At 42.8% G+C, this 16973-nt stretch overlaps 1 protein-coding gene across 1 annotated transcript in view; it reads left to right on the top strand.

The window, feature by feature from the left end:
• LOC147896885 (E3 ubiquitin-protein ligase UPL2-like) overlaps window positions 1–16128 on the top strand; it is a 31274-nt gene extending 15146 nt beyond the window's left edge. The window contains exons 9-15 of the mRNA XM_087381062.1: window positions 6879–8004; window positions 8105–8251; window positions 8387–8467; window positions 8551–8776; window positions 8907–9046; window positions 15379–15485; window positions 15598–16128. Coding sequence (XP_087237188.1) covers window positions 6879–8004; window positions 8105–8251; window positions 8387–8467; window positions 8551–8776; window positions 8907–9046; window positions 15379–15485; window positions 15598–15700 — 1930 coding nt within the window. The 3' untranslated portion in view covers window positions 15701–16128. The remainder of the gene's footprint in view (window positions 1–6878; window positions 8005–8104; window positions 8252–8386; window positions 8468–8550; window positions 8777–8906; window positions 9047–15378; window positions 15486–15597) is intronic.
• The last annotated feature ends 845 nt before the right edge of the window (window positions 16129–16973 follow it).

Below are 16973 nucleotides of genomic sequence, written 5' to 3'. Positions count from 1 at the left end.
AAAAGATAATGCTACCATGTATGGATGGCATGGATTACAGCCAATAACTCTTTCTCATAGATTCCCAGATATGCAATGCAGCCCCAACACATTCCCCACAAGCATCACAATCCACATCAAATGGTTGATACAAATAAGGAACGATTAAGATTGGCTCTGTAGTCAGCCTCTCCTTGAGTGTGGTGAAGGCTGTCTTTGAGGAATTTCCCATCTGAAAGCTGCATTTTTCTTAGGAAGATCGTGGAGTGGAGTGGCTATATCCACAAAATCCCTGATAAATCTTTTGTAGTAAGAACATAGGCCTAGGGAACTTCGAACTTCATGCATAGTTTTCAGCTCTGGCCATTCCTGAATGGCACAGATCTTTGCTGGATCCATTTGTATCCCATTCTTGGATATTATATGCCCCAAATAATGGATTTCTTCCAGGAAGAATTCACTTTTCTTGCTGTTTGCATAGAGCTGATGATTTCTCAGCTCTGCAAGATGTTCCTTGTGCTCTTCTTCGAACTTAGAAAAGACAAGTCATCGAAGAAGGTACCGGTGAATTGTCTGTAGGGTCGGAAGATACGATCCATCATCCTATTGTCAATCCAAAAGGCATCACTAAGTATTCATACAACCCGAATGTAGTGCGAAAAGCTGTCTTATGCACATCTTGCGGTTGTATCCTGACTTGATGATAGCCACTCTTCAAGTCTATCCTGCTGAAAATTGAAGCTCCATTTAACTGATCCAGCACATCATAAATGCGCGGAATAGGGAATCTATTCTTAATGGTCATTTTGTTCAGTGCGCGGTAATCAACGCACATACGGAATGAACCATCTTTCTTTTGTACTAGCAGTACAGGGGAACAAAAAGGAGAAAAACTGGGCTGAATCAACCCCTTGGACAACAAGTCCTGCACCTGAGTCATAATCTCTTCTCGCTGAGTTGCACTAACTCTGTATGGGGGCCTATTGGGTGGCTCGCTGCCAGGAATGAGTTCTATGCCATGATTGTTCTATGCCATGATCCTCAGGTCTCTCAGGGGGTAGCTCCCTTGGCAAAGTGTCAGAAAAGCAATCTTTAAAATTTTCAAGGAACTGAAATTTATTTCGATCTACCTCACTTATTTCAGCATGCATTTTCACATCTCTCTCTTTTACAAAAATCATGTCAGCTGAAACTGCAGACTTTATTTCTTTTCCAACTGAACTATTTGATACAATGGGAAACTGCCTTGCGATGGAACCAAGGCATACCCAAGACTACATCATGATGTTTCAGTGGAGAAATGAAGAAGTCTTCCTGATCCACATAACTCTATACATGAAGACGGAGCTTCCCTATCAAGGGAGTGACTGGCACAGGGTTTCCACAAAACATCTGATGGGCATCCAAAGCCTTGCCCAACTCCTCCGTCTTTATTCCCAGCCTTAGGGCTAGGTCCTCTGATATGAAATTATCAGTAGCCGCTGGGTCTCTGACTTTGCCCCATGATAGCATTAATTCTCGTTCTTCTGGGTTTGAAACATGACCCAGTATGTCAGGAATTCCTTCTACCATTGGCTTTTGCGGTCTGCGTGGCTTCTTTGCCTCTTTTTCCTTCGAAGTTGAAGGCTTTTCTGGGCACTGGGCAGCCACATGTCCCTCTTTGCCACACTTAAAGCATCTCCCATCTCTGCGGAATTCTGCTATCTGTTCAGGAGTGAATGGGGATTTGCCTTTATATTCTTTGAAAACTGAGTACCCCTTGGCTTCTGAGGCTGAAAGCCTTTCTTTTCAACCTTGGGATACTCTTTCTTTTCTGATTTTGAAAAATCAGTTTTCTTTCTTTTAGCACGTCCTGCATGCAAGGATAGTACTGTAGATGGATCTTGTAATGGCACAAGACTAGCTACTGAAGCTGAATGCATAAGGTCTTGAATGTTCTTTGCCCCAAAGCATTCACTACTGCCTGGATTCTTGGACTAAGACCTGCTCTATACTTTCTCATTTGGATTTCTTTGGAGATCTTTTTGAAAGGTGCAACCTGCAAATAGGCATCCCAAAACTTTTGGTTGTACAGATCCACTGTATCTCCTGCATCCATATGCAAACTGTCCCAATCTTGAAGAACATGATCCCTAAACTGTTTAGGCATAAACTACTGGTAGAAGGCTTTCTTGAAGTCCTTCCACCTCTTTGGGGCTGACCCATCTGTGGTTTGTGCACTCCACCATGCACTAGCTGTCGCTGTCAAGTGCAAACTGACCATTCTTAACTTGAGGATTCTGAAAACTTTTCTATACCGAATGCAGCATCAAACTGCCTGATGAATTGCAATGCTTTGTCTGTATGACTATATTGTCCATTATAGGTCGGTCATAAACTTGACAGATTTACCTCCCTCTTTGAATTCCTTGGTCTCTTTGGAAGACTTTCTCTTCCTAGACTTCTTGTGTTTCCTTCTTTTCCTAGATGGTTTATCTGATAAAGAAGAAGATACAGAAGTCGAGCTCGAGGTAGACGGTGAAGGACTGGGAGATCGGTGATGATGCCTTGATCTCTTCCTGCTATGAGACCGTCCCCTATGAGTGTTAGAATTATAGATATAATTCAGCAGTGACCAATGTAATTTAATAAGCTAGTTAGGGGCACTTTTCCCTCTTTAAGAGGTTTTTCTCCCTAACCGCGGTTAGTCCACTAACTATGGTTAGTGACTACTAAGGTTTTGTCACTAGGACAAAACCTTATCTCACTCCTTCAGTTGTATTACTCTCACTCTCATCTCTTTGCAACTAAGCTTTCAGCTCACTCTCTCTCCCTCTCCCGTTTCTTGCTCTCACTGTTGCTCTTTCTCTTTCTTACATTTGGTATCAGAGCGGGTTAACTCTGCTCCCTGCTTTATTGCTCGCAATCTCCCTGCTCCAAGCTCAACAGCTTGCTGCCCATCCGTACCAGCTCCTGCACCGTGCAGCTTCCGCCCGTACAGCCGTACATTTCGTATGGTATCCGTACAGTTCGTCGCCAGCCCGTACAGCTGCCCGGGAATAAGTCCGTACAGCCATCGTTGCCTGTTCTGTATGTTCGTACCAGCTCATCGTCAGCTCGTACAATTCGCCGTACAGCCCCAGCCCATACAGCTTTCGTACATTCCGTCAGCCCGTTGACAGCGCCATTCGTACCTGCATGTGATCCGTACATACGCACGGATCTGAAGTGGCGTCCGTACAATCTGCCAGTCTGTACCTCGCCGTACAGTTTGTGGACGGCACAACCATACAGCTTGTCGGTACAGTCGTCAGATCCGTTCATCCGTACAACCGTCAGATTCGTACACTGTACGCTCGTACACAGGAGGGTGCATGTCCGTACAGACTGACTGTACATTCCGTACAGTTCCGTACGTTTGTACGAAGTGTGTCATTCGAGGCAGATTTTTGCTTTGCAGGCTATTTTGTGGGCAGATTTGGACACATTTTGTGTATTGGGAATTTTGTCAAATTTGGGGCTTTTGCATTTGTTGCAGAGATTGCAAAAATTTGGGGCTTTTGCATTCACACTGCAATTTTGCAGTAAAATTTGGGGCTTTTGCAGTCAGAGCAAAATTTGTGCAACATTTGGGGCTTTTGTTCAATTTGCCCCTTTCTGGTTGCAATTTCAGGCCTATTTTGGGGCTTTTGTGTTGGGAGAGCAATTTTGGAGATTTCAGTTCACATTGCCTTTCTGTAAGTGTTTTGCAGCACTTTTGGCAGATTTTGGGAGAGTTTTGATGCTTTGACAGATTTCTGACAGAGAAATTGCAGAAATCTGAGTTGCATTTTCAGCCAGTGCTTGGCTGTGTTTTTTGGGAGTTGTGCATTTTATTCCCAGCAAGGGAATACAGTTTTGTATTTGCTGTAATCTCTTTCTCAGACATGGCCCAACAAAATCAGAATGATTTCCAGTTCGGTGGTCTTTCACAGGAAGACAAGTTGGATGGTACCAACTACTTCCTCTGGAGTTTTATGGTACGCAATATTCTGATTTCTTGTAATTTGTGGGATTATGTGAATGGGGATGAGATCCGACCAGCAGGTATGGCACGCAATACCCCTCCCTAGCAAGGAGGAGGAAGAGGTCGTGCACAGGGTGCAGCTGCAGGACAAGTTGGTGGTGCAGCAATAGCCACTACTCCAGAGCAGAAGAGATGGGATTCACGTGATGCCTTAGCTTTGTCGTGTATTTCTCTTTCAGTAAAAAGATTTATCATTCCGCATATCAGGTCGTGTAAGACCTCAAAGGCAGCGTGGGATATTTTGGAGAGCATGTATGCAGCTCGGAATGATGCAAGGGTATCTTTCTTGAAAAGAGAGTTAAGTAATACACATATGGAAGAGGGTGACTCCATGTCAGTCCACCTCACAAAGCTACAGGATCTCAGAGAGCAATTATTGAACATTGATGAGATTATTCCTGATTCAGAGATGATTACCACCACTCTGAATTCTCTTCCTGAGACTTATCTCAGCTTTCATACCTTGCTGAACTTATCATTGAGGGGGGGTGCAACTCCTCTCACTTTTCATGAGTTGATAGGACTTCAGCTTCAGGAAGAGCAGACCAGGAAAAACTTGGCTTCACGTGCAGGTGACAAGCTATGCTCTCAAAGTTCAAGTCAAAAGGAAAGGGACAGGCAAAGACATCAGTAAATCAGCCTTCCAGTGGGTCAGGACAGCCTTCACAAAAGGCTAAGAATGATGCAAGTAAGCCCAAGAAGAAGGGTTTTTGTCATTACTGCAAAAAGCCAGGTCATCACATTGCAGAATGCAGGAAAAGGCTTGCAAAAGAGATGAAAAACAGCTCCGGTATGGCTGTTTCAGATTCAGCTCCTCATGCATCTGACAGTGGGGATGCTGCAGCCAACTTTGTTGGACAGGATTATGCCTTTTTATCTTGCATTTCAGATTCTAGGCTGGCTGCTCGAGATGCTCGGGATAGTACAGCCACTTGTAATGATGATACATATGTCTTTTTGACTTGCAGTTATGATCCTTCCACGGATGCATCAGCTTTCAGTGTCAATGAAACACTGAATACTTGGTATTTTGACAGCGGTGCCTCCAAGCATATCACTAGGAAGTGTCTCTTCACTTCCTTGCATCCACCTCCCGTTGGTAAGAAAGTCACTTGTGCCAACAACTCGTCATATTCAGTACGTGGTACAGGTGAAGTTGAGCTTACCGCCATTGATGGCTCAGTTTTCAGACTTTCAGATGTCTTGTATGTGCATGGTATCACCAAGAATCTTCTTTTAGTGTCCACTCTTAACAGGGCTGGATTTAAGGTCATCTTTGAGGATGACAAATGTGCTGTCCGAGACTGAGAAAATGATTATGCCTTGACATTATCTGGTACTCTGCTGCGTGGGCTTTTTCAGCTTGATCTTTTTGAGAAAAGAGCAGCCCATGCTCTTGCAGTTTCTACTCCTACTGCTGCCGTGCAGAATGCAGAGTTATGGCATGCCAGATATGGCCACATGCATTAGAATAGCTTGATGACACTTCAGAAGCACTCTATGGTTGATGCATTGCCACCTCTTGAGATACCTCCTCCACATGCTTGTGAAGGGTGCATTTTAGGCAAGATGCACAGATTCCCCTTCAAAAAGGATGGTTCAGTTAAAGCTGTCCGAAAATTACAGCTTATACACAGTGATGTTTGTGGTCCTATGAGGACTCCATCATTGGGTGGTCATCTCTACTTTGTTACTTTTATTGATGATTACTCCAATTTCACTTGGGTCTTTGGGCTGAAGCGCAAATCATAAGTGTTCATGGTGTTTAAACACTTTTCAGCCATGGCTGAAAATGAATTTGGACTCAAGATACAGACATTGCGCACAGATAGAGGTGGGGAATACTTGTCTGCAGATTTTGATGCTTTTCTGAAAGGCAAGGGTATTATGCATCAGCTCACAGTGAGGCTGACCCCTCAGCAAAATGGCAAAGCTGAGAGAAAAAATAGAACTCTTATGGAGATGGACAGATGTATGCTGAAAAGCAAACACATGCCTTGTAAATTTTGGCTTGAAGGTCTAATGTGTGCCAACTGCATCTTAAATCGGTCTCCCACTAAGGCTTTGAAAACAAAAACTCCCTATGAAGTCTGGAATGGGAGAAAGCCTTCAGTGGGTCTTTCCGTGTTTTTGGATGCCTTGCATATGCTCATGTGCCAGTTGAATTTCGGCATAAGTTGTCAGATAAGGCAATTAAGTGCATATTTGTTGGGTACAGTGCAGAAAGCAAGGGGTACCGTCTCTACAATCTTGCTACACGCAAGATCATTGTTAGTAGAGATGTGATATTTGCAGAAAATTCAGCTCACACTCAGGCTGAATTTCATATGCCTTCTTCTTCAGAGGATGTTTTTGAGGGGTTGCTACCCATTGCCTTGGTCAGTGGGGATGTCACTGTACCTAGTCCCTGCTATGCGTGACGGAGTTTATGGTGTTCAACCCTTATGAGTGACTATGATGAGATTGAAACTGCACTATGTTGTGTTTTTAGAGGACGAGTTTGGGCATGTTCCTGGATTCACCTAGATATATATAGATTAGTGATGGGTATGATGATGTGGCATTCCCTAGGATTTCCCATTCCTGTTCCACATGAGGTTGTCGTTCCGTTGGCGTGCACACATTCCCTAGTAACTATTCTATAGAAGCTCCATAGATATATATTTTGATAGATAAGGAGGCTGTATTGTCATGTATGTTCTAAGGAATGGTTTATATGGATGATATAAATTGAATCTATGATGGTCTCTTAAGAATAACATGTTATTGCTGGCAGTGCATTCAACCTTGCCTGTTCCTACATAGGTTTATAGCTGCATACTGGTGGATTGTAATACTGTTTGTGAATTTGCAGGCTATCTGACACAGCTTACAATCGTGTGGCCGAAGTTCTCAAGAAACTAGCTCATGTTGCGCCAGTTCATTGCTGGCTTTTTATATCTGAATTGGCAGATGCAGCGAGGGGTCTAAGTTGTTCTGCCATTGCTGAACTCTTCAGCCTTGGTGATACAGAGACTATGGTTTTGAGTACTGGCTCCATGGCCGGGGCAGCTGTCTTGAGAGTGCTACAGTGCTTGAGTACCCTTACAGCAGAAGGAAATTTACTGGAGAAAGATGATATTTCTGATCAGGGAGATGGTCCAACAACAATTCAAGATTTAAATGTGGCTCTCGAGCCTCTTTGGCAGGGGCTTAGTGCATGCATATGTAAGGTAGAAAGTAGGTTAGGTAATACTGGAACATCTGCGGGTATAGCTATTACTGCAACTGCAGGTGGTAGTGGTGGTGTTGCACCTCCTCTTCCGCCAGAAACACAGAGAATTTTGCCCTTTGTAGAGGCTTTTTTTGTATTGTGTGAAAAGTTAAGTTCTGCTCAGTCTGTACATCCAGATCCTTGCACTGCAACTGCACAGGAAATAAAGGCAGCAGCTAGCACCTCAATGTCTGCAGTTGTTTCTGTTTCAAAGACATTTTCGGGTATTCAGAAAAGATCTGAAGGAGACATGACGTTTCTTAGGTTTGCAGAAAAGCATCGCCGAATGCTGAATGCTTTTGTCCGACAAAATGCTGCTCTTTTAGAGAAATCACTGTCTCTTTTATTAAAAACTCCAAGGTTAATTGATTTTGATAACAAACGAGCATACTTTCGCGCTCGAATCAGGCAGCAGCATGAGCAGCAGCATTATGCTCCACTTCGCATATGTGTCCGCCGACCTTATGTGCTGGAGGATTCATACAATCAATTACGGATGCGGACACCAGAAGAGTTAAAAGGTCGCTTAACAGTGCAGTTTCAGGGAGAAGAGGGTATTGATGCTGGTGGACTCACAAGGGAATGGTATCAGCTATTATCACGAGTCATTTTTGATAAGGGAGCGTTGTTGTTTACCACAGTGGGGAATGAGTCTACATTTCAGCCCAACCCAAACAGTGTCTTTCAAACCGAACATTTGTCTTACTTCAAGTTCGTGGGACGTGTGGTAAGCTTCAATATGTAGGTTCATGCTAACAATTGTAACTAAACCTTTGCATGAATTTTGTCAGAGTGTCATTGATACACGTTTGTTTGACAAAAATCAGGTGGCAAAGGCATTATTTGATGGCCAGCTGCTAGATGTATATTTTACTAGATCCTTTTATAAACATATTTTAGGAGTCAAAGTGACTTATCATGACATTGAAGCGGTGGATCCAGATTATTACAAGAATTTGAAATGGATGTTGGAGGTGATGCAATCAAGACTTTCTGCTTGTGGAATTTTGCAGCAGTAGTGGAGTTTCAAATAATTTTCCTGATTTGCAAGTTCTTCATTTTCAGGAGGCCATTTCTTCTGACTCAGGCCCATATTTTTTTCACTGCAGAATGATATCAGTGATGTTGTAGGAGTATTTTTCAGTGTGGATGCAGATGAGGAGAAGCATATACTTTATGAAAAGACAGAGGTAGTTCTTGCATTTAGATCACATGCAGTTCAATTATTTATTTAATTGAGATATGTCTTGATTGCGCTTTTGAAATGTGTTAGGTAACTGATATTGAGCTGATTCCTGGTGGGCGAAATGTGCGAGTGACAGAGGAGAATAAGCATGAATATGTTGACCTTAATGCCGAACATAAGCTGACTACTACTATACGGCCACAAATTAATGCTTTTTTGGAAGGTTTTAGTGAGCTTATAAACAGAGATCTGATTTCGATCTTCAATGACAAGGAGCTTGAACTTTTGATAAGTGGACTCCCGGAGATTGACTGTAAGGATTCTTGGATATATGACCTAATATAAATTTTCAGACTAACATCAATTGGTTTGACTTAGTTCATCTGAAGTAAAACTTGTGTCGACCCTGCTAGTATGCTAAACAGACTTTTCCTGGTATGCAGTGGATGACTTGAAGGCCAACACTGAGTACACTGGATACACAATTGCATCCCCTGTTGTACAGTGGTTCTGGGAGGTTGTTCGAGCCTTCAACAAGGAGGACATGGCTCGTTTGCTGCAGTTTATAACAGGCACTTCTAAGGTAAAGTTTATGTCAACAGTTTTCAGATTGTGCTGTGTAATTTGCTGGGGACTACAGCATTGTTCTTTGATATTATCGGGAGGTGTTCTGATCCAGCCAAATCCTTGTGCAAGCATAGGGCGTTGATGTGCAAATGTGTACTGTTGTCCTGAGCTGCTTAATCCTATATGTCTAAAATCCCAAAAATCTTTGAAGTCAAAAATCCCAAGATAATTTGCAATGTAGTTTGGTATCTTGGTAAGTGTTCTCCTCTAAGATGCTTTATGCATGCTTTTGTGTTCCAGGACAGGTAGATACTCACAGTTGACAGTGAGGACGCTACTTAGGGCATGTAGTCTTGTTGCTTCTTTAAACATTTGCTAGCACGGTCTGCAGTTTTAACATGAAGCAGTCACTGGAATGACATGGTAGCAGGCCAAAGTTTTGTTTTAATAGCTGGTTGCTTACAAGCAATGTCACATGCTATGCATTGCAAAATTAGTGTCCGGTCTAAGTTGGAGAGGCGCCCTTCGATAAGATGTCTCTGAAATATCATGTATGCATGGGCTAATTATTGAAGGTCATATTATAGATTGATCTGAAAAGACATATGCACTTGTCAAGTGAATGTTAAGGATAGACCAACACAGTGTACACTAGTCAACTTCCCAAGGAACTGTTTTTTATAGGCTATAGTTGAGTCTAATGGACAACTGTTCCTTCGCGGTTGAACTCTATATCTGACAATTTCAAAATTGGCTAAGTCACAGCGGCAGTCTGCAGTGAACAGCAGCAGCAGCAGGTCAGCTACAGCAATGCTGACCTGCAGGTCTGTAGATTTGTAGGAAGGGAAAGGGGGGAGGGTGTTAAGCAGGTGCAGAAGCCCCAACCCCAACAGTTGAAAAATTTTTCAACAACAAAAATCTAATTTGTACAATTGGATATGTTCTAGTCTTACAAGTATCACCTTAACGGACATGCAATGGGTGGCTGGGCAGGGAGGATGGGGGCTGGGGTGGCACAGGACCAGCCAAGTATGTTATATTTGGGGAATAAGTGTTGGGAGTGAAAGGACAAGCTCACATGGGTGCAGAAGCCCGAACAGTCAAAAAAATTTTCAAAAACAAAAATCTTTGTACAATTGGATATGTTACAGTCTTACAAACTATATTTTTCTATCACCATAACGGACATGCAATGTAGGGACGGCTGGAACGGCTGGCGGGGGGCCTGGGCTGGTAGGCGGGGTGGCTGGGCAGGTAGGCAGGGAGGTTGGGGGCTGGGGTGGCACACGACCTGCCAAGTGTGTTGTATTTGGGGAATAAGCGTTGGGAGTGTAAGGACAAGCTCAGGCTTGTGGTGCAGGAGGGCTGAAGTGGTTGGAGTATGCAATCCAGATGGCAGCTTATGCTTGGGTACTACTAAGTTCTTTTTTATTTTTCTCATTTACTCATTTCCTTAAAAATAAATTTCTTTGTTCTTTTGCTTGTTCTATAACTTTCTAAGATTGGATATATTATAGTCTTACGAAGGTATATGCAATCTAGGTATTCTAAAGGACTTAAAAGTGTTTTCACCCTCCACCCCTTTTACATCGTCCAGCACTCTACCCATGGCACTTTCACATGTTGGTAGTTCAGCTGCATGTTGTTGCTGTGCCATTCGAATTTTCAAACTTCTAGTGTATTTGTTAGATTGGTCAGATGAATGAACCACTAGGACCTCATATGAGAGTCGGTTCAACTGTCGAGGAAGATCTAGCACATTCTTACTTTGTTGGATCACAATTAATTCCTGATTTTTTTTCTCATGCTAGATGTTGTCACTCACTTTCTAACAATGACCCCACAATCCAAGGTTGTGACGTGGTTGAAGTTGAATCCAAAGGATCCACAGCCCTTTAGTTACTATCCTCTCAAAGGCACAGTAGTAGCATCTGGGTGTGCGGATGTTATAGCAGGAGCTGGGCCAATTGAATTATCTACAGATGCATAAACAGCTAGTTGATCATCCTTCCTTGGTGGAAGTAATTCTTTCTTGTGGAGATCCCATTTCTGTACTAGGAGTTAGTTGATAATGCACAGCTTAAGGCATTCTACCAAATAAAGCAAGAACTCTGATCTTGCTTGGACGCAACGAGATGTGTTGGCGATGGATAAAAGGACGTCTTGGGCAGCTCCCATCTCCTCCTCGTACTGTATGTATGGACAGTGTGCTTCTGCTTGCTGAGGGACTACTTGCTGGACTGCTTTATATTTAATGAGGCCTTGAAGGACCTTATATATGCTGCTGCTACCCTCCAAGTTTATGCATCCACAGAATTTGCTAATTCCAAGATGATCTTAGAAAAGGCCAAAGCTGCTGACAGTGTCTAAAGGCTGTGGCAGAAAGCAAGTCTGTTGGGCTGTCTACAGGCTGCTGTAGGGTTGATTGCTTTGTACCTTCTGATTTCGCATCTATTGCTACTCTTGTGCCTAGTGTTTTTGGCTGTGTTGCTAGTTTGGCTTGACAATCACACGGCAGACCCTTGTTGGCTGGCTTGCTATGGTGCTGTCCTCCCTGCACAAATGCCTTGTCCAAACTGCTGCTCCTATAGGTAGGTTGAGTCTACATTAAACCTAGAAGTTGCCCATGATATCTTCTCTTGCTGAGTGTCCAATTGTACTATTAGAATTTGGAGAGCTCCTTACCTGCAGTAGATCATCGTACTGTGTGTTTTGTATGATACAGGAACAATCTGCTCTTGTACCCCATGTGCTATCTCAGGTCACTCTTCATTTGGAATTAAACCTGGTCCAACACATGGCTTGAATCAAGATACTTGGGAACACATGCTACATGGTTCAACTACTTTCATGGGCAAATGATTGATTGCCTGTGTGATGAAAAAGGTTAGCAGCTCCCATGCACTTCTTTCAAATGTGATTTTAGGCCGGTCCCTTTCTTGGTACTTCTTTCAAATGTGATTTTAAGCCGGTCCCTTTCTTGGTACTTATCTGATGTGTGCTTAGGCACACAGGACCAACTCAGATAGTTTGGAGAGGCAAGGGGGAGGCTTGAGGCTAGGCAGGTGATTCTCAAGTTGGGTTGCAGGGGCAGTGGACGAGTTTAGGGTTCCTGCTGTTTTGGAGCTCGAGCCTATATAAGGAGCCCAGGGGTTCAGTTCTCAGTCATGCAAGGAAGAGCAAAGCTTGCTCTGACTTCCATGATTGAGAACTGAACCCTTGGGTTCCTTATATAGGCTCGAGCCCAATGCTACTAAAAATACAGGAACCCTAACTCGTCCATTACCCTTGCAACCCAACCTGAGAATCGCCTGCCTAGCCCCTAGCCTCCTCAGGCTATCTGAGCTAGAGAACACATCAGATACGATCCATGCACATGCACATGACATACTCCCCTTCCTCTAAGAGCTCACTCCTGAGTTCATAAGAAAGTCCCAAAACTCTCTCTGAAGGTTAGCCCTCATTGACACGACCACGATCACTCTTGGGAATCTGGACCTGCACACAACCAATCATAGAACCACAAAGAGAGGTGCATGCAAGCTCACCACCCATTCATGATGCTCACGGTCCAGGACCCGTAGGATCCGAGCATCCCCACCCCTTCCCCAAGCCATAGGCTGGGCTGCTAGCATGAATATCTACATCCAACCAGTCCACAATCATCCTGGCGTACCATACCACCAGGAGGTGCCCGTAGGGCCTCAGGACTGCGCTGGGGATCTGGGCTACGCTAGAAAGTAGGTGCGCATCCACAGCATGGTCCAAGATCCAGACCAGCAAGGAAGATCCAAGCTTGCTTTGACTTGCATGACTGAGAACTGAACCCCTGGGCTCCTTATATAGGCTCAAGCCTAGTGCCGCTAAAAATAGCAGGAACCGTAAGTCGTCCATTGCCCTTGCAACCCAACCTGAGAATCGCCTGCCTAGCCCCTAGCCTCCCCATTCTATCTGAGCTAGTCCTGCGTGCCTACGCACACGTCAGATACGATCCATGCACATGACACCCCCCTCCTCTTCCCCCACAACTCCCCTTCCTTCCTTCCTTCCTCTAGCTGAGCCAAATGGTTGGATGATTACAATGCTTGATGGCTCCTTCAAGTCTTGAAGACTGGGGGCTTCCTGTGGATGGAGATTGAACAAATCAAATCAGAAAGCTAAATAACATAGTAGTCATCACAACATGGTTTGTCATGGCATGAAAGGTGTTGGGGAAAATAATGAATCGAGATGGAGATTAGTACACACACATGAATGATGAAGGAGCAAATTAATATTCACAAAAATGTCTCCATGGAGGGATCACTCTGTAAGAGAGTACAAACGCTTGCATCTCCCTCAAGGGTGATTCCATTTTCCACAAAATATGGTCTTTACTCAAAATTGAGGATACGTGCACTCTTTCTTACTTTTCATCATGTTCTCTGATTTTTCATCTTTAACCATTCACCATACGTGTTTCCTATCTTTGTGCTCACTGATATTTGCTTGGTCTATTCTCCAAGCTATCCTTCCTTCCTTTTGTATTTCCCTCTTTCTTTGATCACGTTTCTACTCTCTTTTCCTTTTCACCACTCTATTACATATTTGCCATCCCCACCCTACATGGTTGCTCATTATTTTATAAACTCAAATACAATTTCACGATAATTTCTTATTCTGTCAGTAGGAGTGTCTGCTGAGAAATCTGAGGTCATTTTGCCAATCAAGGACAGTCTTTGCATTGGCTAGGCATGGTACACGGTTTGCGCCAAGTGACCCATGGGACGCTGGACTCAGTTAGCCAGTGCCTCCAGCATTTCTAATACTCCAGAGACATCAGGGAACACTTGGATTTGAGTGTCGTCTTCAGAACCAGATTCTTATAACAGCCAGTCTTTCAGGTTGCCATTCTAAACAAATATTGTATGCCCCTGTATTCTGGTGTCTATTTTTAACCACGCCCAAAACAACCTAATTTTAAATCTCTGGCCTTGTGCCAGAATGGCAAAAAATTATATACATGGTCATAAGAGCCAAACCAAAGTCTTCCTGGTTACGACATTACTTATCAAACTGCCTTACTTGCAACACTACTTGCTTTGCCATTGTACTGCATTTTTAATGTAAGTGTTGAACATCTTGTGTGTCTTCAAATCACCCAATAGTGTCATTGAGATGTCATCTGCGGCCTGTAGGAGTAGCCGCCTTGATACTCAAGGTAGAAGACAGGCCGCCATATGGAAGCTGTGGCACCCAAGCCCGCTGATCTCTGCTTACACCATGGGCTTATGTAGATATGCATTTACACAATTGGACTTGCCTTTTGAGTATACTGCAAAGTTCATTTATGAGGATGCTGTTTGTCTGTTCTTTATTAAAGAGCTGTGGTAAGAACTTGGTACAAAGGACTCGGTAATATCACGTGGTTGTGTGTATGCGGCTGTCTGTACACATGCACACATGGTTCTATGCATTCATCTAGACCCATTGTTGGCACTGATCAATCGATGTGCATTACAGAAGCTTCTCCCCGGACTCCCCACTGTGCATCGATGGGGATTACAGTAGCTTGTTCCCAGACGCTCCCCTGTGCATGCTAGAGTTGATTGGTCATTGTGAATAATATTTGGAGATTATTAAACCACATTTGTTTTCACATCTACAAGTTTGGCCATTTTTGGTGTATGATGCAAACAAAGAATAGTTCCCAGTATTTTAGATAGCAGCAAAGGGGCCTTCTGTCAGAGGTCATTCAGGAGTCATGTGGGACTCTCTAAGAGATTTCATACATATACATAAATCAGTAAATCCCTTGTGCCCTAATCAATGACATTTTTAAAGGGAGTGTTTAAGTTATGTTCTTTATTGATTTTTCAATCTCCACATTAGTTGTACGTTGCAGAGTGCAGTTTTGGTGCACAGACTTGTATTTTTATTGAATTGGAATGAACTAGAATGATATGTGCGGACTTACCTGTTGGCTGAAAGTATTTAACGAAAAGTATTTAATGAAATGGAGGACTTTGTTATGCTGTTGCTCCATTGTAAAAGGCAGTTTTGAAAAAAGGGTTATAAAGCTCCTCATCAAACAGTACACAGACGAGCATAAGCGCGCTTTATTCATGAAACCTAAACCTTTGGACAATTGGAACTCAGGGCCCTTGGCTAGATGAATGCTCATTGTAGTTATAGTTATTAATCAGTTCGTAAAGAGGGTATATAAAAGGTTTTAGCCAGGTTTAGTGAGTACGTCTGTAATCTAAATATTATTACCTACTTGCTGAAAGGAATTTTAAATTTGGGTGTTTCAAGCATCAACTGTGGTTCAAGCGTTAACTGTGGCAAGGATTTTCATTGTGTATACAGGTGCCTCTCGAAGGTTTTAGGGCATTGCAAGGCATTTCAGGTCCTCAGAGATGTCAAATACACAAAGCGTATGGTGCTCCTGAGCGTTTACCCACAGCTCACACCTGGTAAATTTGTTAGTAGAGTTGTGAAAGATGCTACTCAAATAGTCTGCTCACGGCCATTTTGTAGAAAAAGTTCCATGTTCTGATTTTGGAAAGTTTTCATGGTCTTGAACAGTTTCAATCAGCTTGATCTACCAGAGTATTCATCAAAGGAGCAGCTTCAGGAGCGATTGTTGCTAGCAATCCATGAAGCTAGCGAAGGATTTGGTTTTGGTTGAGCATTTGTGATTAAGCTTTTGATCGGGAATTCGTTTTTTTCCTCCTTGGAGGTGTAGCTGGCCAGCCAACCTATATGAAGACTACAGAGAATCTTCCACCTTATAGAAAGGGATATCAAGTGCAGGTTCACAGGTGCAATGCCTTGTTGTCCTGCTGTATAAAGCATTTATACTGAGCCATATCACTCGGGTCCTGCGAATTGCTGCTTCACCTCAGGGGAGAGGTACATTATACATGCAGCTGCTGAGGAGTATGCCCAAAGTAATGATTGCATTTTTCCTGTGTATGTATCCAGATGAGTTTGAATGCTTAGTGGCTCTTTTGTATTAATAAAGATGTTTCACAGCCATGATGGGCTTCTACCTCAGTTATTAAAGATACTGCCAGCAATTTTGGCAATTTAAGCTTGAAAATTGGTTCAGAAGCTTTTCTACAGTCTCTTTCCTTTGATATGGTCCATGTTGCATCGTCCTTGATTTTCTTGGATGTGTGTATGTGCATGTATATGAGTTCCCCACTTTCCATATATACATATTACATACATATATTTATATGTGTATAAATGTTTTATTACCTACATACATATGTACATGCATGCATGTTCATATTTTAAATATGAGATTGTATATGCTTGCATGCATGAAGTATGAGACGGACCATCGAAAATTTTTTGAGAGTTTCAAGTAATATCTATAAACAACTACTTCTTACTTGAATTAGTTGGGTATCATTGGATTGTACTAATTAGAGGGGGCACTCTCTACCCCACAGAGAGGGATTGCCAACCATCCCTCTATGATGCTCTCATCCCATTTTTTGTGAAAGATTATTTGAGCATATTAATCATGTGTTTTCCATTGATTTGTAAGAGCCATTTTCGTAAAGTATATATGTAAACACCTACTTCCTTGAATTAGGTGGGTATCATCGGATGGTTCTGATTTGAAGGGGCACTTTCTACCCAATAAAGAGGAATTGACCATCCCTCTTGGGATGCTCTATGCAAGAGTGGATTGGGATATTCCATTTTTTGTAAATGATGATTTGAGCATATTAATCAGGTGTTTTACATTGCTTTGTAAGAGCCACTGTGTTGACGTTTGGACATATTAGACCAAGCAATATTATGAGTTGTTCCTCCCATACCTAATGAGCTACAAGTGGTCGCTACTCATTGAATATCATAGGGACATCTTGATTTGGCATTGCATCATTGGAGCATCATTGTGCCCACATTGACTCTACTATAATGGTTTATTTTTTCTCATGTAA

The sequence above is a fragment of the Dipteris shenzhenensis genome, chromosome 11 (genome assembly GCF_047967505.1).
Source record: "Dipteris shenzhenensis isolate YYH24624 ecotype China chromosome 11, Dip_SZ_1.0, whole genome shotgun sequence".
Classification (NCBI taxonomy): Eukaryota; Viridiplantae; Streptophyta; class Polypodiopsida; order Gleicheniales; family Dipteridaceae; genus Dipteris; species Dipteris shenzhenensis.
This window is presented reverse-complemented; position numbering and strand designations above follow the sequence as displayed.